Here is a 20,162-nt window from a genome sequence, read left to right on the forward strand (position 1 = left end):
CTCGGCCTCAGGCCGGACTGCTCTGTGGCAGTAAAGCATTTTCTTTGGTGAGGGCGACAAAAGTTCTGGTGGTGAACTTTTGGTCGTCGCGTTCCCCCGTCCCACCGGGGTCACTCCACGACGGCCCCTCCACGCGGACCCCCGGCGTCAGGCGCTCAGCACTTGCAGCAGCTCCTTGGGTGGCTGGGCGGCCTGGGCTCTTACGGGTGGGCTAGTTTGGGTTGAAGCAACTGAAATGGTCTTGTCACCCCTGGAGCCCCCGTCGCGCCCCGTCCTCCTGTGGACACACCCATGCCCGTCCTGCAGAAGGACGGCTGCCCGGACAGCAGGACGTCCCGGCCGGTCCTGGCTCTGCACAGACTGGCTTCCGTGAGCTGCGGACCCAGGCGTGGAGCTCAGGCTCAGGGTCAGGTCTGGAAACGCCCCCGCAAGTGTGGCGGTAGGTGAGGTGGCACACGAGCCACGCGCGTGCCCTCCTGGGAGCCACGTGACGAGTCAAAAGGAGGAGGCGAGGTAGGTTTTCATAGCATTGTATGTAAGCGAGTACGGCTGAAACGCTACGTTTTCAACGTGCCATTTAAAGAGTTACTGAAGGGCACTTTTACTTGTGTGTGTGCGCGCGCACGCTCTGTCTTAGAAATCCGCGTGCATCTTGTGCTCACAGCACATGTCACTGGAGTGGGCCAGCGCACACCATTGCCCCTCGTCCAGGTGGCCAGGGGCCACTGTGGGCACAGTGAGGCTCTAGACCCCTCTCCCTCGTGGAGGCTCCTTCCTTGGACCCTGGTCATCGGGGCCCCTGTGTGCACAGCAGGTCCCACCCGCCCAGGTCAGGGCCACGGGCCCACCGTGTCCTGCACCGTGTCCGTGGCCCGGGAGCCACGGGCCCGCTCCCTCTTCTCTCTTCCTCCTCCAGCTGGACTTTGGCCTCATGGGTTCCCAGCAGCCCCTTCCTGTTTTCCCATGTTGACGGTTCCTTGCAGTGACGGTCTCGCGGGCAGGGTTTTGCGACGTGGCTCGGTCCCGAGACCAGCCTGGTTTGTCGCCTGGCCCTGCAGGGAGAGGACCAGGTCGGCAGTGAGAGGAGAGCCTCCTTCCTGACTCTCTCCTTTGCATCGCTTTACCAGGCGGTTCCCCTCCTTGGCCTGACTTGTCCTCCGGTACGGTCCTGGGGCCAGGCAGCACCCCCTTGCTGGGGGCCTGTGGACGTCCGGGGCGGACTGTGGACGAGACCCGTGTGATGCTCCACAGCCAGTCTCTCTGCCACCCCCGCCCCTGTGTGAGATGCACTCATTTTCAAGTGAAAACCTGTTCGCTTCTTGAATACTCAGGCCCACCGCAGGCGCTGACCCTCCCCCTCCCCCTTCACCCCCTGCGCCCTCCCCCTGGTGAGTGGGTGCTCCCCAGCGGGGCCGCAGGCTGAGAGGTGAGGCTGAGCGCCTTCGCTGGGCCTCGGGGCCCTCTGCTCACCCGCCTGGCTTTCCTCCCAGACGGAGAGCCTTCTGTGGATTTTCCACTCTTCCAGCCAGATCTCTGCTCTCACAGCCCTGCCACTGGGAGAGGCAGAGAGACAGCCGGCAGACCTCCCGCCTTGTTCCATCTTCCCTGACTTTGACTCTTCCCGCTGTGCTTCTCCACTTCGGGAAACAGTGCGTGCATCCCACCCTGGCCGCTCTGTCCCACTTGCCTTGGCCCCCACCCCAGGGCCCCGGAGGTGTGCAGAGCCTCGGGGAAGAAGGTAGCGACCCCCAGCCCGCAGGCCGTGCCCCCTGCAGCCTGCTGGGGAGCGGGGACCGCGGGCAGAGGCCCAGGGTGCTCCCCCTCGGCACCTCCTGGGCACTCGTGCCCTCAGCAGACGGTGATAGAGAGTGTGGTCCCTGCTTGCTTCAGGCCGGGGGCCCCTGGGCCAGCAGCTTCCCCACCAGCTGGAACTGGTTAGGAATGCGGGTTCCTGGGACCCAGACCTGCTGACTCTGAAAGTTTGCGGGTGGGCCCCAGAACTCCACTCTGACCAGGGATTCTGATGCTTGTCCCGCTGTGATGCCCCTGCCTCGGAGGCCCCCTGGGTCCCGGCGTCTTCCTGCTGCAAGTGGGAAGAGGAGGACGGAGTCCACGTCTTATCTCCTCCCTAGTCTCTGCCCCCTGCCTCTCGCCGGGTCCTCCAGGGACGATGTCTCCACATGTCGTGCCCCTGTCACCGTGAACCAGCCTGAGTGCTCAGGGGTGCGCCGTGCCCTGGCAGCGAGCACCCAGGAGGCCTCCTGTCCAGGCTCCTCACGCCGGGTGCAGGGCCTGCGGGGACGACCGGGGGCAGAGCCAGACCTGCGGGCGTCTGGGTGGAGTTCCTGTTCCCACAGCTGTCCTCACGGTCGAGGAGGCAGGGGCCTGCCGAGTGGGACAGCCAGACTCCCCCTCCCCGTGGGCGACCCCCGCCCTCACCTGAGCTGGGCAGGGGAGGGGAGCGGGCGGATGGGACGGGCTTGGTGGCGGCTCAGGCCTGATGACAGCTTCCGGCTTCCGCACAGGGTGCTTTTTCAGGCGGGAACGGTTGTGCTTATTGCGGTTGTTTTCCCAGGATCCCGGAGTGAGGCCGCCGGCTCTGTGGTGAGCAGCATTCCGCTAAGCCTGTGCGCGGCTTCCTGCGGAGGCTCTGACGCCGTTAGTGAGAAGAACCTGGGTTAGTCACTGACTCAGCAAGCAGCCAGCAGCGGGCCGGGGCTGTGGCTGGGACGGGGAGGCCGGGCGTCCCGTGAAGCGAGCCCGGGGCTGGCCTCAGACCCCGGAGTTCCAGGGTTCCCCCGGGGGAGGAGGTGTGGGTGCTCCTAAGCGCGGGCTTCCTCAGGGCTGTTCTCAGTCGGACCTTTCTGGGTCGGCTTCTGGCGTCGCTCTGTTCTGAAGGCCTGTGAAACAGAAGAAGAGGCCACAGCCGAGAAGCTGTGAGAGCTTCTGAATCATCGATGGTGATCAGGGCATCTTAAATCATACGACTCAGGACGGTCGCTGGAAGCTGGCCAGTCCCTAAAGCAGCATCTTCAGATCGTAGGAGGCACGCCGTAAACTGTTCCCTTCCTTTCGTTCTGGTTGTAAAGCTTGGGAAAGCTTGAGTTCATCTCATCACAGATGAGACCACGTTCCAGGCCCCTGTCTGCCCAGGTCGGCGTGACGCGGCCTGAGACGCGGTGGCTCAGCCAGGGCTGCGGCCCGCGTGCCGTGAGGGCCCCTGCCGCCCCTGCAGGAGGAGCATCTCTGGGGCGCGTCCAGCCTCCTGGGGGCGCCGAGGGAGGGAGCGCAGCCCGAGCCGGCACGGGCCTGCCACGCGGCGCACGCTCAGGCACACGCGCGTGCTCACGGGGTCCTTTCAGAGCGCGCACGCTGTTTTGTAACTCCACAGTGGTGACTGGAATGAGACTCTCCTGGGTACTGTCACGTCCTCCTGTGGCTCTAAGACTTGTTCTTACGGGCCGTGCTTGCAGGGTAGTGTATTGGCCTAAACGCAGACATGAATTTAGCAGCTTGAGACGATGCACACTGATGACCTCCCATGGTTTCTGAGGGCAGGGATTAAGAGCAGGCGGACCAGGGGATTCCGGCCGAGGGTCCCTCAGGAGGCTGCAGTAGGGGCTTCAGCCGGGGCTGCCCCATCCGAAGGCCGGACCGGGCGGGATGCCTGGCTTCCAGGAGGCCCCTCCCGTGGCTCCTCAGCACGTAGGCCCCCGCAGGGCTGCTGAGGCTCCTCAGTGCACGGGGGCCGGCTCCCTTCAGGAGGAGTGTGACGCGGGAGAGCGTTGGTGGAAAGTTCTAGACCCTCCTCCTCATGCTGTGACTACCTCAGCGCCTTGTACACTGTGCTGTGTGCGTTTGTCTCTGAGCAGACCCTGCAGGACAGCGTGGCATCTTCTCTGCTTTCAGTGGGTACAGGAGCCCAGGGAATTCAGGGCTGCCAGGACTGTCTGTCTGGACTCACTGGATGTTGTGGACCAGGAACAGAGTCTGTCGGCCATGTGAGTGTCTTAGATGCTCAGTATTTTCCTGCTGAGGTGGAGGTGCTTTTAACAATACCTCGCATTACCTCCTGTAGATTTTGTTGTTGTTTTTTGTTTGTCTGTTTTCGCCGCGCCGTGCAGCTCGTGGGATCTTAGTTCCCCAACCAGGGATTGAACCTGGGCCCTCGGCAGTGAAAGCACAGAGTCCTAACCACTGGACCGCCAGGGAAGTCCCTGTTGTTGTTGTTGTTGTTGTTGATAGCTGTTTTGAGGTGTAATTCCCATACTCTTCACCTCATCCACCTAAAGCGTGCCGTTCCCTGCTTTGTAGTGTATTCATTGAGTGCAGTCGTCACTACTACCAATTTTAGAACATTCCATCACCCTGAGAGGAAACCCCATCCCCATTAGCATCCCTCCCATCCCCCTCCCCAGCCCCTGACAACCAGGAACCCACTCTCTGTCTCTGTGCACTGGCCTGTTCTGGACGTTTCCCATCTGTGGAATCACACCCTGCGTGTCCTTGTCCGTCTGGCTTCCCTCACTGAGCATCATGTTCTCAGGGTCCATCCACGTTGTAGCGAGTGTCAGTGCTTCACTCTTTTTCATGGATGGATAATATTTCAGTGTGTGGAGGGACACATTTGTTTATTCGTTCATCTGTTGATGGACATTTGGGTGGTTTCCACCTTTTGGCGGTTGTGAATCACGCCTCTGTGAACATTAATTTTCGGGCTTTTGGTGTGGTTTTTTTTTTTGGCTGCGTTGGGTCTTCGTTGCTACGTGCGGGCTTTCTCTAGTTGTGGTGAGTGGGGTCTAGTCTTTGTTGCAGTGCGCGGCCTTCTCATTGTGGTGGCTTCTCTTGTTGCGGAGCACAGGCTCTAGGCCTGCGGGCTTCAGTAGTTGCAGCACGCGGGCTCTGTAGTTGTGGTGCACGGGCTTCGTTGCTCCGCAGCATGTGGGATCTTCCCGGACCAGGGCTCGAACCTGTGTCGCCTGCCTTGGCAGGCGGATTCTTAACTACTCTGCCACCAGGGAAGCCCAATGTTCAGGGTTTTGTGTGGACAAATATTCTCATTTCTCTTGGGCAGACACCCAGGAGAGGAATTGCTGGGTCATTTGCTAACTGTTTAACCTTTGAGGAGCTGCCAGACTGTTTTCCAAACCCAGCCGTCCTCACTGTTTTCTGCCGTTTGCCAGGAGTCCTTGGGGCCGATTGTTCCCATCAGTGGTTCTTCCCCAGGGTTTCTGGGTCAGCAGTGGCGCTGGTGCTGCGGGTCGGTTCCCCCGTGTCGGGAACCACTGGTCTGCAGGGCTGTCCTGTGCTGGACCGCGTGTGCTCCATCTCCTGCCCCCGGCCTTGTCTAAGCAATATGAGTTCAATGGATATTTACTGCTCCGTCCTTGGTAAGTTGGAGGATATTATTAAGAAGGATAGAAGATTGTTTTTTTCCTTTGCCTTAAAAAATAAGATTCTGGGCAAAAGGTCACATAGCGTAATTCTATTTACAAACGTCCAGAACGGGCAAATCCACAGAAACAGAGAGTGGATTAGTGTTGTCAGGGGCTGAGGAGGGGATTGGGGCGCGTCTGCTAATGGGGTGATGGGATGTTCTGGAACTAGATAGAGGTGATGGTTGCCCAGCTCTGAATGTATTAAAACCCACTGAACTGTATACTTGAAGCGGGGGCCCATTCTGTGTGAATTATATCTCAGTAGGGCTGCTGTTGCAAAGATGAGGCTTAGGACACAAAGGGTGTTTCCAGAGTTGTTTGACCTGTTAGGACTGCTGCGCCGTGGGGGACCCTGTCCTGGGACCTTCCGGGCATCCGTGCCCTGGCCCGTAGGGACTCTGCCCGTGTTGCCGTCCTCCAGTGTGAAGCGTGGAAATGGTGGCCTGGTCTGAGAGGGGCAGTCTCTGTCCCGGGGCAGGGCTGGCAGCTCTGGGCCTGACCATCTCATCTCCGGCTTCAGCCCGTGCTCTTTGTGGCCCCTCCTCTCGCTGTGCATCCTCTTCGAGGTCCCTCCTCACCGCGATAGGAACCTTCACTGGAGGGGCGGAGATGCAGTCTGGAGTTACAGACCGTCCACACGATGCGTCGTCCTCACTTGGTTTCTGCGGGGTCTTGGGTAGGCTGGCTGCCCAGACCCCGGCGAAAGGCCAGAGCGACCCCCGACGTGCTCCTTGGGGAAAGCGGCGAGGCCAGCCCGCCGGGCGCAGTGAGGCCAGGAGAGCGCCGCTGTGGCCGGGAGGGAGGACCGCTGCTCGCCCACTCCCGGTGGTTGCATGAGTGGTGTTTCCCCATTTAATAGATGGAAACCGAGGCCTGCGGTGGTTCAGGGACTCAGACGCAGGCCTGTGGCTTCCAGGCTGCAGGAGCGCCCGGGGGAAGTCCTGGGGAAGGAGGATCGGGGGCTTCGAGTCCATCCCAGTCCCTTCCCCGCAGCCCGCTGGGCGGCAGGGCACTGCAGGAACAGGCGCTCCCGGAGCCAGCGTGTCCCACGTGGCAGGACATGGCCCCAGCGCTGTGGATGGAGCTCTCTGGTGGGTCCCGTGGGTCGGGAAATGAGGCGGGGAGTCCCGGGGGCTGCAGCACCCGCCTCCTCTGGTCACCCCCATCACCGGAGCGGGGAGGGACGGCTCTGAACCCTGTTCCGTTGTCTTTCAGGACAAACCCCACGATGCTGCTCAGGAAATCAGCGAGACCATCCGGTGAGTGTGGCGCCTGCTGGGGCGGGGCCTCGGGGTGGGCCAGTCCTGAGTTCCCAGCAGCCCCCCAGCCGTGCGCTCCCCCATTCCTCAGTGCTGATCCGCGTCAGCATCGTCAGCATCGAGGAGGCCTGGGAAGCGGGGCTGTGGGGTCAGGGGGTCAAGTCCTCTGAGTGTGACCCAGGACAGGTCTTGGTGCTTCGTGAGCTGGCTTCCTGTGGAAGAGGCTGGAAATCCTGAGTGGCCAGCTTCGCGAGGGACCCCTCCCCTCTCCCCTCATCACCTTGCTTTACTCTTCTCCCGTGGGGTGTGGCGTGACCTCTGGGTTTGGGCCGCTCTTCCCTCTGTGAGCCTGCCCCGTGCTGTGCAGAGGAGGCCGGGTCCTGGGAGGCTGACCCGGGTGAGATCTGGGAGGAGGGCCGCCTGCTGTGTTCTAGTGGGCTGTCTCGTCACGTGGGACCTGAGGGTCTGCGACGGCCTCCAGAGTGCCCTCGGGGGCCCATGCGTGGAATCCTGCAACCAACCGTTCTTGGCTTTAGAATGTTCCACGTGTGTGACTGTGGCCCTGGCATCTCGCTGCACTGTGCCTTAAAATCCTTAGCTGTGTAGCCACTGCCTGGGCCACACGCCATTACATCTGCTTGAATCTGGGGCGGCCGGGCTGGCAGCAGTACAAAAGGCTGTTTGGTACATAGGGGTGGTACTCCCCCCTCTCCGTCCTGTCCTTCCTTCGAGAGGCAAGCATTTATCAGTTTCTTCTGTATTGTTTCAGGTTATATGTATGTATATATTACTGTAGTATATTAGTATAAAGTCTATCTTAGGGTTCTCCAGAGAAACAGACCCAGTGATGTCTATGTATATGAGATTAATTTAAGCAACTGAGTCACACGACTTCAGGCTGGCGAGTCTGAAACATGCAGGACAGGCCAAGAGAGGCAGACCCAGGGAAGAGTTGATGTTGTAGCTCAAGTCTAAAGGCAGTCTGGAGGCAGAATTTTATGTATACACACGCAGATGAATTCCGTATAATGTAGTACAGAGGGGTTTTGTGTAGTTTACCCAACTTTCTCCAATGGTGACGTCTCACATAACTAATAGCAAAACCAGAAAATGGACATCGGCATAATCTACAGACTTTATTCACTGTGCATGTATGGTCACGTGTATGCACGCATGCATTCTTGTAACCTCCACCTCAAACAAGACGTAGATCGGTTTCATCCCCACAATATTTTTATCCCTCTTAGATACATAAATACAGATATCCTGGAGTTGGCAAGTGTTGTGAACTTAGGGAAGCAGTGTACTAAGGTGTTCATCAGAGAAGAGCTGGTGTCCAGTTTAGGTTGTCATCATCACTTCCTGATGTGAATCCCAAATTACTACTTTGGTTTTTTTCTAGTATTAACAAATCCCTGACATGAGGTGGATCTTTGACTTACGTAGCATCACTAGATGACCTCTAGTGCGCAGACATGTGCTGGGCCAGCTCCTGGGCCTCTCTTTGTTTTGAGGGTGGTGGGACATCAACACCAGACTGAAGGTTGCCTAGATCTCCCCCAAACCCAGATTACCCCCCAACCCCTGTTTTTAACCACATCAAATGTATTTATTTAATACTTTGACTCATGCTTTTGGTTTTGATCTTCTTTTGAAAGATTGTTTTTCTCTTTTTCCCTTCTCTCCACATAGGAGGAAAAGAGACGTAGAGTTACATCCAGAGAACGGTAAGAATAATAAAGCTTTTTGTTCTGTGCAATATGTAATCTTGATGACTGAAATTACTTTTGTGAAATCTTTTAAAAAGAAGAACTTTATAGTGAGTTGCCAGGGTGACCATAGATAGCTTAAGGATGCTGGGTTTGCAGTCAGGTTATTAACCTTGTGATTCAGGTAGAATTGTCTTACAAAGAGTGAATTGGGGGCAACTGGCAGTTATCAGAACTAGCTCTAAAGGTTGTATTAAATATTAAATGTTGAGGTAATATATGCCTTTTAGGGCTCCTGAGATGAAGATTGATTTTGGGGGTGGGGGGGTAGGAAGGAAGACCTTTTGAAAACTGCCTCCACGGGAGGAGTCTGTGAAAGTCATCCTTAGGGTGTGTGATTTTGCTTGACAGAGTTGCTGGACCGCTCCCTGCAGAAAAACTGGGAAGAGTAAGACCAGGAACACACGTGGAAGAAGAAGAAAGAGATGATAAAGTAAAGCCTGGTCACCTCCAGGTTTGTCACTTCCACCTTAATCTCAGAACCCATTTGGTTTTAGGAAGGGGGGTCAGGGTGTGGGGAGCGTGTAGGAACAGAATGACTTTCACTAATGATCAAAATGACCTTGGATTTAGCTAAAATGCTCTTCAAACTCATTTTTCTGCTGGTTCTCTATGTGGAAGGTGTGTTACGTGGCTCTGGTGATAGTAAATCAGCGGTAGGCCTGGAAGTCAGCTGGACCTCTGCTACTTGATCACTCAGTCACAGAGCTTCAGTCTGTCCCCTCTCCTGCCTGCGTCTCCTGCCCATGAGGTCTTTGTGAAGGTCTCATTTCCAAACACATGAGGTGCTAAAGTGCTCTAGTATCGTCCAGGTATAAAGTTGCATTCTTAACTGAGATCAGACCAGTTCTTTCCCCAGACCTCGAGCTCCTTTGTAAAATCAGAGTTTCAGGTTCTATGAAATACAGATATACCCACTGAACCCCCATGGGAGGGGGGGGAGGAGAAGGGATTGGGGATCTGATACTGGAAGCTTTACAATTAGACAGCACTGCCCCATATGACAAAGGGCTGACATTGGTCGGGCACAGGTGGTAGAACAATATCACATCCCTTTTGGTTTTATTAAGACGTTGATTAGAAGTTTCAGCTCAGCAGAGGGGCAGCACCCGGGGCAGGCACTGGGCCTCCACCATCGATGGATCCTCCCCTCCAGCACCCAGGCTAGGTACTCAGTTACCCGCAACCCAAAGGGCAGGAACAGAGATCTGCCAGGCTGGCCTTCCCAGAGGGCAAGTGTAAGCAGCAGAGCCAGGAATGTGAGCGACAGGCTTTGCTGGGTTGTTGGGAAGGAGGGCGACGTCTGGCTCGGCACGGCTGGAGTCAGCGCTAGCCTCCCCTCGGACACGTGCACTGGGCCCCCTGGTCTCAGGCGCACACAGGCCTCCAAAGCCCTTCCGTCGGGATGGCGCTCAGACCCTCCACCCAGCCCACCCTCCCGCCCCAAACACCAGCAGGTCAAGCACCACTCAGAGAAGGGGGCCTTTAAAGGGCTTTAGAAAATCTTAGAATCCGGATATGGAAGCTACTATGTTTCACTTCTGGCTGAGAGCTCTGCTCCCAGAGCACAGGATGGCCGAGGGGGGCGAGATGGGAGGGTCTCGCTGTGACCCCGAGGCACTGCTGGCCTTTTCAGCCACATGCCTGCCTTCCTTGGAAATACATTTCATTAACAGCCAAAGGGAACACCCTGAGAAACAGGAGGAATTATTGGTTCCTTGCAACCCTTAGCAACAGTGAGTTTTCACCACCGTCTATTTCGTCTGCTCTCTGCAATGCGCTGGAACTTTCCTTTGGGCTAAATGTGCCTCAGCTGTCCACGGCACCCTACACACTTGGCCTCTCCGCCTGACCCGGGAGTGCCCTGGGCCCCAGGGACAGGGTCCCTCCTTCCTGACGACCCCCTCGTGGGAGTGCTGAGGCCAGTCAGCCCCCAGCTCTGGGGGCTCAGCGTCCCCTAGGAAGTGACTGCGAGTCAAGCTCCCCAGCGACCCCCTCCGCCCTGGTCTCCCTCCCGCCAGGGCCGCTTCGTGCGCGGTGCCGGTCGCCCCTCCTCAGGGGGGAGGAGACCCGGGCCGACTCCGCTCCACTGACCTGCCGCTGCCCGTCCGGGACGTGGCCGAACAGCCGGTAGGTGTCAGGGAAGCCCCGAGGGCGGGCGCCCTCCCGCCCCCTCGTGACACGGTGCTGCTCCGGGTGGAGCCCGCGGCCCGGGTGGCAAGAGGCGCGACGGGGGTGGGAAGGAGATGGGGCCACGGGAAGCCCGGGCCGGGGCGCAGAGGCAGGAGGCGGCGAGGGGGACCGGCCCAGCCGCGAAGCCTCTGCCTCCACCCCGCCCAGGACCGAGCGGTCCTTAGACCTCCCTGCCGGCCCCTGGGCTCGGGGTGGGTGACGGTCGCGCCGAAGAAGCCGTCCCGCTCGAGCCGTCCAGAGAGGCCGGCCCAGGGGTTGTGCCTGTTCCCGGCGTGGGGCGAGCGAGCGCCAGGGCATGAGGGTGTGGAGCCGTCTGGCCGCAGGTCACAGGCTTTGCCTGTCGGAAAGGAGGGCTGCGATGGGGCTGTGCCGACGGAAGGGGAGGATGGAGCCGCCCACAGTCCCCGTTTGCCAGGCAGAGCTTCATTGCGGACCCTGTTCTCTGCAGCCGTGCGCAGCAGAGACACCCAGGCCTGGCGACTCTGCACCCCACCCAGGGCAGCTGGGTTCCTGCGCGGCAGCCCCGGCATCTCCTGCTGAGAAACCCCAGAGACCGTGCTCCTTTCCCCGAGCCCACCGCAGCGCTGCAGAGCCCAAGGGGGCTGGGGCTTCACCCCAAACTTGAGGAAGCCACACCTGGGGGCCGCAGCACAAGCGGGGCTCCCACCTTCCCCGCAGGAGCAGACCCCGCGGAGGGTCTATCTTTTGGAAGTAAATTTAGACTAACAGGTTTTACACACAGAATCTTAGAGCTGGGAAAAGTCCTTTGTGTCATTCATGTAGCTTCATAAGATTTTTTTTAAATGAGAGGATGGATTTCCTTGAGCAAGAGTGAATTTCCAGGAATGGGTCCCTGGATACCAAAGACTGTTTTGGGGAAGAAAGATGAATCTATAATGTGAACGCCTTATAGAACTTATTCTATATTGTAGTTCTGTCTGGAAACACATGTACCGTTGATCTTTGTAGCAGCCCTTAACATCCTCAAGAGAAGCTCTCATTTCCCCATTAGTACTTGTTATAGACTGAATATTTGGGTCCCCCCAGCGTTCACATGTTGACACCCTACCTCCAATGTGATGGTATTAGAAGGTGGGTCTTTTGGGAGGTGATTAGGATTTGATGAGGTCATCAGGATGGAGCCCTCATGATGAGATTCTTACCCTTGTGAGAGTCATGAGAGAGCTGGCTTTTTCTCTCTGCTCTCTGCCCTGTGAGGACACAATGAGAAGTGGACAGTCTGCAACCCGGAAGAGAATCCTCACCAGAAGGCGATGATCCCGGCACCTAGATCTCAGACTTTCAGCCTCCAGGACTGAGAAAATACATTTTTGTTGTTTACAAGCCCCCACCCCGCCCCGTTTGTGGTACTTTGTGACAGCAGCCCAAACTGACTTAGCACTCTTTTCTTCAAGTAAATGGAAGAGTTTGTGGAGCCCATCCATTTTACGATACAATTTCCCAAATAACCAAGATTCTCCCTGTACACTCTGATTTGTCAACTTTTTTATTTATCAAAATTGTTATAAAAAGTTTCCATATTTTTTCCTAATAAATTGTTTCCAATCCATGTTGCCACTATAATGGTTCTATGATATTAATAATTTGAGCCCTAATACCCTGCTTAAAATAATCATTTATTTGTGTTATGAATAAGTTCAGGGTTCAAATGCAAAAGTTTTAAAAGGATATACTGTGTAAAACATCTATGTCACCCCTCTGAAGGAAAGAAGGAGGGAAGAAAGGAAGGAAGGAAAAAACATTGAATTTGCCCTCAGTTTAGCTGCCACTTCCTAAGGGAAGCCCTTTCCAAGTCCAGACCCCCAGGCATCACAAATAAGCTCTCGTGGGACACTGTCCATACTGTTGCACGTCATGTTTCCTGAAAAGCTGATTCTGAGACAAGGACAGACTTTCAGGAAGTTTCTTGGGGTGTGTATTTTGGGATAAACATAGAATTACCGTATGACTCAGCAATTCCACTCCTAAATCATTAAAAACAAACACTCAAACAAATCTGCGTACACACATGTTTATAGCAGCACTATTCACAATAGGAAAATCATGGAAATAACCCAAATGTCCATCAGTGTATGAATGAATAAACAAATTGTGGTATATACCTACAGTGGAATAGTAATTCAGTCATAAAAAGGAATGGAACAATTAAATATCAAACAATTACACGGCCAAAAACATTTTTTTAAGAAATGAAATACTAATACATATTATAGTGTGGATGACTCTCGCAAACATCATGCTAAGTGAAAGATGCCAGACACAAAGGTCACACATTGCATGATTCCATTTATCTGAAATATCCAGAATAAGTAAATCGATAGAGAAAGAAAGCAGATTGGTGGTCTCCACGACCTGGCAGAGAGAGCGAAGTAGTATCTTCTTAATGGGTACAGAGTTTCCTTTTGGGGTGATAAAAACGTCTGTGGGAAGAAAAAAATTTTTAATTGGAAAATCATTGATTAAAAACAGAAGTCTGGGGGGTATTTCTTGGTACTGCCTTTCCCAATTTCGACGGTAAATGGTCAAGTACACAGTAAATGGTCAAGTACAGCAGCCATGGTTTGAGAAAGAAATGATGACCAGGGCTCAGAACACTCACTCAGGGACGAGGGTGAGGGTCACCCCACCAAGTAAGCCATCCGTTTTAGCAGAGATACTATCCAAGGATGAGGGGACTTGAGAATGGATAGCACAGGAGGGAGACAATGACTATTAGTTGTGGCCTTGAGGCCACCTACAGTAACAGAGGCTATAGTTCCACCCACTGACCCTCCTTTCACTAGTAGTTCATCTCAACTCACCCTCTCCCCTACAAATGATCCATGGAAGCTATGAAAGAGTTGTTTCCAGAACTTATGCAAAGACGTTGATCCAAGTAAAGGCAACAAAAGCAAAAATAAACAAGTGGGGCTATATCCAACTACAAAGCACAACAAAGGAAACGAACAACAAAATGAAAAGGCAACCTACCGAATGGGGGAAAATTTTTACATATCATATATCCTATAAGGGGTTAGTATTCAAATTATATGAAGAACTCATACAAAAAAAAATAGAAAAAAATATCCAACTAAGAAGTGGGCAGAGAGTCTGAATAGACATTTTTACCAAGAAGATACAGAGATGGACAGCAGATAATTAAAAAGACACCTAGGTTGGGTGTGGGGCGGCTCCGGGGCCGGGGATGGCGGCGGCCGCCGTTGCGGCGGCTCCGGGACCAGCGGGAGGAGCCCGGGGAGCGCCGTGAGATGGGCCGGCTCCCAAGCCAGTGGGGAGGACACTGCTTCTTATTACAGCTGCTCAGAAGCACCACTGGAAGCTCAGATGTGGGCACCCCAGCCAGCAGCAGAGAGGGGTGCAGGGGAGCCACAAAGAAGCCCCTTCTGATGCCCCAAGGAGCAAGCCGACCCCTTCCAGGCTCCAGGAACACCACAAAGCAATATGAAACCTGTTCATGAGAGGAGTCAGGAATGCCTTCCACCAAAGAAACGAGACCTCCCCGTGACCAGCGAGGATATGGGGAGAACTACCAGCTGCTCAACTAACCACACACCCTCCAGTGATGCCTCTGAATGGTCCCGAGGGGTGGTGGTGGCCGGGCAGAGCCAGGCAGGAGCCAGAGTCAGCCTGGGGGGTGATGGAGCTGAGGCCATCACTGGTCTGACGGTGGACCAGTATGGCATGCTGTATAAGGTGGCTGTGCCACCTGCCACCTTTTCCCCAACTGGTCTCCCGTCTGTGGTGAACATGAGCCCCTTGCCCCCCACATTTAATGTAGCGTCTTCACTGATTCAACATCCAGGAATCCACTATCCCCCAATCCACTATGCTCAGCTCCCGTCCACCTCTCTGCAGTTTATCGGGTCTCCTTATAGCCTTCCCTATGCTGTGCCACCTAATTTCCTACCGAGTCCCCTCCTTTCTCCTTCGGCCAACCTCGCCACCTCTCACCTTCCACACTTTGTGCCATAGGCCTCGCTCCTGGCAGAAGGAGCCACTCCTCCCCCCCCGGCGTCATCCCCGGCCCATTCGTTCAACAAAGCCCCCTCTGCCACCTCCCCGCCTGGGCAGTTGCCACATCACTCGAGTACTCAGCCACTGGACCTCGCTCCAGGCCGGATGCCCATTTATTATCAGATGTCCAGGCTACCTGCTGGGTACACCATGCATGAAACCCCTCCAGCAGGTGCCAGCCCAGGTCTTACCCCTCAGGAGGGCCAGTCTGCTCTGGAAGCAGCCGCTGCCAATGGACAGAGACAACGAGAGAGAAATTTAATGAGACGGGAAAGCGAAGCCCTCGACTCCCCCAACAGCAAGGGTGAGGGCCAGGGACTGGTGCCAGTGGTAGAATGTGTGGTGGATGGACAGTTGTTTTCAGGTTCTCAGACTGCGCGGGTAGAGGTGGCAGTGCCAGCACACCGAGGGACCCCAGACACCGACCTCGAGGTCCAGCGGGTGGTTGGTGCTTTAGCTTCTCAGGACTATCGTGTGGTGGCAGCTCAGAGGAAGGGTGAGCCCAGCCCCCTCAACCTGTCCCATCATAACCCCGACCATCAGGGTGAGGGGCGAGGGTCAGCCAGGAACGCAGCAGAGATGGCCGAGAAAAATCAGGCCCGAGGGTTCTACCCTCAATCCCATCAGGAGCCCCTGAAACATAGACCTTTACCCAAAGCAATGGTTGTAGCCAATGGCAACCCGGTGCCCACTGGAACTGACCCAAGCCTGCTACCCATGGGCTCGGAGATCCTGGTGGCGTCAAGTTTGGACATGCAGGCCAGAGCCGCCTTCCCAGACAAGGAGTCAACGCCACCCCCCTTTACCTCTTCCCACTTGCCCTCCCATTTCATGAAAGGCGCCATCATCCAGCTGGCTACAGGGGAGCTGAAGCGGGTGGAGGACCTCCAGACCCAGGATTTTGTGCGCAGTGCCAAAGTGAGCGGGGGGCTGAAGATTGACTCTAGCACAGTCGTGGACATTCAGGAGAGCCAGTGGCCTGGATTTGTCATGCTGCATTTCGTGGTGGGTGAGCAGCAGAGCAAAGTGAGCATCGAGGTGCCCCCCGAGCACCCCTTCTTTGTATATGGCCAGGGTTGGTCCTCCTGCAGCCCTGGGCGGACTGCACAGCTCTTCTCTCTGCCCTGCCATCGGCTACAGGTGGGAGATGTCTGCATCTCTTATCAGTTTACAGAGCTTGAACAGTCACTCAGTTTCTCAGTCCAGCTGTGCTCCCCCAGGCCAGCTGGCTCCTCCCCGAGAAAGGCCTGAGAGGACAGTCTTGGGACCCCGAGAGCAATGTGACAGTGATGGGAAAAGCCAGCCGTTAGGCGAGGGCTCCCGAATGGTAGAGCCCTTGCAGCCAGAGCCTGGTGCTCAGGCCTGCTGGCCAGCCCCGAGCTTCCAAAGATACGGCATGCAAGGGGAGGAGGCACGGGCTGCGCTGCTCCGTCCCTCTTTCATTCCACAGGAGGTAAAGCTGTCCATTGAAGGGCGTTCCAATGCAGGAAAATGAATCTCTCCCAGACCCGGACTGGGATGCTACCCCAGAGCTGGGCCTCACCGTGAGCAAGCAGAGGATTTGCACATGCCGAGCAGGGGATGGCTCTCTTGGCAGTGAGGTTAGTGGGGAAGAGGAGGCGTGAAGGCAGCCTCCCAAGGCAGGGTCTGTTGCCCATTATCCCATGGCGTCTTTTCAGAACAGCCCCAGAGGGTGCTGTGATGGGGAGCAGCAGGCCTGGGCCAAGGAAGGAAGGGGGTGCACGCAGGATAAGAAACATTCCAAATATCAGGGCCTCCCTGTTCTTTCCTCCTCATCCCTAGCTCCTGCAAGGAGAGAGTCAGGCTTTGGGAGCAGGTGCAGAGGGAGGGAGCAAAGAAAGAGCCAAAAATGATGATCCACAGCTTATAGTAGCAGTTCAGCTATCTGAAGTTTTTTTTTTTCCCTTTCTTTTTTGTGATGGGAGGGCAGGAGGCCCCATGCTTGGAAATAAGAGGGTTCCCACCCAGAACTCTTCTTTTGAGAGCTGTGCACTTTAAAGGGTAGTTTTGTTATAGATGTCTAAGGCTGGGTGTGCAGGGGACTCTGCTTGATCCTCTGCTTCAGGCCTTTCCCATCTCTCCCCATCATTCCTCCCACAAGGCTTCTAGCATTAGGAGAGAGAAGCCGCTCCAGGGTTCAGAGTGAAGTACTGCCTTGGTGGGGACCCAGTCACGGGACTTTGGGAGAAAGACCCGATGGCCAGACTGACCGGGCTCTAGGCAGGGCTTCTGGAAAGGTAGCTGACCTAACAAGGCTCCTCCTACTCAGCATGCCAGACCCACTTTGAAATTGTACTGAATCTCTAGTTGGTAATGGTGACTTTTGAAAGAACCAGTGGACCGTTTTCCCTAGGCCCCTACACCCGGTCCTCTGTCTGTCTATGTTGTGCCTAAGTGCCTGCACTGCCCCCACCCTTCCGCTGACCTAACCTGTCTGCATGGTGTCTTGACCTGGGCCTATTTGTAGCTGCACTGCCTTTCCCCTTCTGCAAAACTGGTTTTGTCCACTCTGACCAAGGCCTCTAGTTTTTGATGTGTAGGGGTCTCTCTGGTTTCCCTTTCAGTTCTATTCTCTATTTTTAAAAACTCAGAATCATGTCCTCTCCTCTTCTGCAGTTGAACCAGTTGGTGGAGAAACGAATGGAACTATGCCCTGGGTCGGGACCAGTACAGCTGGCTGGGCAGTGCCCATCCTTGCGTTTTTACAGAGTCCCTCCCATCTTACTCCACTCCTTCTCCCAGCATTCAGGCTTCTCCAGGCTGTCTCCTCCCATAGCCAGCTCTAAGGTTTTGGGATACTCTTTTTTTTTTTTTTTTTAATTTTGGCCACACCATGTGGCATGTGGGATCTTAGTTCCCCGACCAGGGACTGAACCTGGGCCCTCAGCAGTGAAAGCGCAGAGTCCTAACCACTGGACCACCAGGGAATTCCCTGGAATAGTCTTGATAATGTTTCAATACCTGAAAAGTCTCCTAGATTCCATTTCATGGTGGAGTATTCCTCTGCAAAGAGTATTTTCAATCTTAGTTGCATTTGCCCCCTGTGTCTTAAGCCCACTTTTTCTTCACGACTTTCAGCATCACCTCGGACTGTGGGATTCCAGTGGGTGTTGAGAATTAGGCTTCCCCCATCAGCTTTCAGGTGGGTGGGTGGGTTTTTTGTTTGTTTTTGGGGGGTCTTTAGACTCTTGAACAACTCAGGGTATTGTCCACTCAGCTCTCTTATGAGGCTTCTCCTGGGGTATGACCCTGGCATTTCCTTTCAAGATGGACTGGCCAAGGCCTAGCCTGTTGTCAGGAGTCCCAAACCTCTGAGGTCTGATCTCTGCTCTGTCAAAGACTTTAGGCAAGTCTTGTGACCTCTCGCTCTTTCACTTCCTCCCCAGCTGCCAAATGGGGATAAATAATCTTACCTACCTCCTGGGGGGAGGGGGAGTTCTGAGAATGGAGTCCTTCTTAGTGTTCAGGTGCTAAAGGTTGTTCTCCTGGGGGAACAAAGTGACTGAGACTGGCTTGTTTGCTGCAAGCCCTACACTCCACTGTTTCATTCCTTGAGAGCAGTTACCTGGTCAGTCAGCTTTTGGAGGCCCATCCAGAGGAAGCTGCTGACCCGACCACAAGTATGTAAGTCTCCAGTTCACCTCACAACCAAATACCAACCGTGTCTGGTGAACACTCAACCTTGTACACATTTGGGATCATGTCTTTTCCCTTCTCTGTCCCCATTCTCTCTGAATGCTGCTTTCTCTGGCTTGTTTCCCACAGTTGGGGGCCTGTGGGGCTGAGTCTCAAGGAATCCTCTCAGAGGACGGCCCTCGGAGAAGGCCTTGTTTCTGGCTGTTCCATGAGCAACGCATTCCTAGTTTCTCATGCACGGGTTTCTCAGAAACATCCTTCCTCATTAGGAAGGCTCATCAACTGAATATAGCGACAGGCACACAGTGGACACTAAAGAAATATCCACCAAGGGTACCAACCGAGCTTCCTCCTTATGGGAGCAAACCTATATCTAACCAGATACAGGCCAAGTAGTTTAAATACAAGAAACCCTCACTGCCCAGCCTGGTAACTTCCCCTTAATCCTGGAAAGAGAAAATCTTGTGCACCTTGGCAAGTTGGGCCCTGAACTTTCTGCTGCTGTTCCTCTTCTGTCTTGCTGGTGAAGCAACACTGGCACTTCCTCTGATCCTGTGCCATGCATATGTAATATATTAATACTTGATTTTGCTGAGCTGCAGAGGTGTCTTTTGTAAAGTATGGTCTCCCAGGGAAAGAAGCTCTGTGCTCTAAATCCTGGTCAGAGCTGAGGCATTCCCCTTACCTTTTCCCCCTGTTTCAGTCTTTTCTTCCAGGCATGAGGAATGAGAGTAACCTATGGTGTGTCCATCCTTCCTTTTAAAGATTTCATAAGTGTTATTATAAGAGACCTAAGAGCAGTTTTGAGACAGCATTTTGGTGGGAAGCTGTCAGCTTTTGGGGGAATGGGCAGTTAAAGAAGGCCAATGTCATTAGTAGGACAGTCCCAGAGCTTAGGGGTAGAAAGGAAGATGGCTAACTCTGGCATTAAACAGAAATGCCTATACCAGTTTGGGAGTAGGGGAACCAGGTGAAGGACGGTAATATATCCAAGTCTTGGATCATCATTCCTATCAAGATTAGTGTACACAGAGGAGGGGGAGTGGCATGGGGGAAGGGGAAACTGGGAGGTCAGAGCTGAGCACTCGTACCCAAGGGGGAGGGACCCCAGTAGATCTGGACTGACCCTTCTACACTCTTGGTCCCAGTTGGTCATAACACCAAGGGCTTTGGTCCGTGCTGCTTTGCCACTGCTGCTGTCTACTCACTGTCCCCTTTATAGCTCTCTGTCTTTCTGTGTCTTTGGCCATATAGGTGAAATCCAGGCATCCTGTCCATCCTTACATGTGCAAGGGTTACTTTATAACAAAGTCATCTTGAGTAGGGATAGTATGAAATGCTGCTGGTGGGCTGGTGAATCCAAAGGGATATGGCTTCAGTGCTTGTTGGGAGCCCTTTGGCTCCAAATATCTGACTCTCTTGAGGGAGAGACAGGCAGGTCCTATAAGTGGGTGTTTTCTTTGTATTAACTTTCCTTTATGATATCTTGTGTCCTGTTTTAAAAATTAAATGATGGGGAACCAGATTAGGGCCTGTGTCAGCATCCCAGGGAGGTTCATCTGGCTCCAGTTAAATGGATTCTGGGGTTGGGGGAGCGTTTGAAATTTGAAATAGACCCTCAGGTGGGGTTTAGTTTTATTTTTACCACTGGGCGTCATAGAAGATGCACAGGGTGGTGGTATGATTTAAACCTGCAACAAGCAGGCATGTTGAAGAGTTGAGTGATCACACTGGAGATAAAGGGTGGACATGGGTTCACTGGGCAAGGGCTTGGGTCCATTGGAGTAAAGATAACCAGATTGGTTGAATTG

The 20,162-nt window shown here is 54.6% G+C and overlaps 1 protein-coding gene and 1 pseudogene across 12 annotated transcripts in view; both read left to right on the forward strand.

Annotated features, from left to right (window-relative positions):
* Window positions 1–1,681: 1,681 nt before the first annotated feature.
* The window catches only part of LOC130709379 (uncharacterized), a 133,352-nt gene continuing 114,871 nt past the window's right edge, over window positions 1,682–20,162 (forward strand). For 11 of the 12 annotated variants that reach the window (XR_009009916.1, XR_009009907.1, XR_009009909.1 and 8 more), the window contains exons 1-4: window positions 1,685–2,677; window positions 6,654–6,697; window positions 8,390–8,424; window positions 8,818–8,920. Coding sequence is in view for 1 of the 12 variants with exons in the window: in XM_057558213.1 (XP_057414196.1) it covers window positions 2,041–2,677; window positions 6,654–6,697; window positions 8,390–8,424; window positions 8,818–8,920 (819 nt within the window). In the remaining 11 variants the exon portion in view is untranslated. Of the gene's footprint in view, window positions 2,678–6,653; window positions 6,698–8,389; window positions 8,425–8,817; window positions 8,921–20,162 lie in introns of all 12 variants that reach the window. The other variant, XM_057558213.1, reaches the window with a different exon arrangement.
* LOC130709374 (ataxin-1-like) lies at window positions 13,817–17,878 on the forward strand (annotated as a pseudogene).

Source organism: Balaenoptera acutorostrata, chromosome 1 (assembly GCF_949987535.1).
Source record: "Balaenoptera acutorostrata chromosome 1, mBalAcu1.1, whole genome shotgun sequence".
Classification (NCBI taxonomy): Eukaryota; Metazoa; Chordata; class Mammalia; order Artiodactyla; family Balaenopteridae; genus Balaenoptera; species Balaenoptera acutorostrata.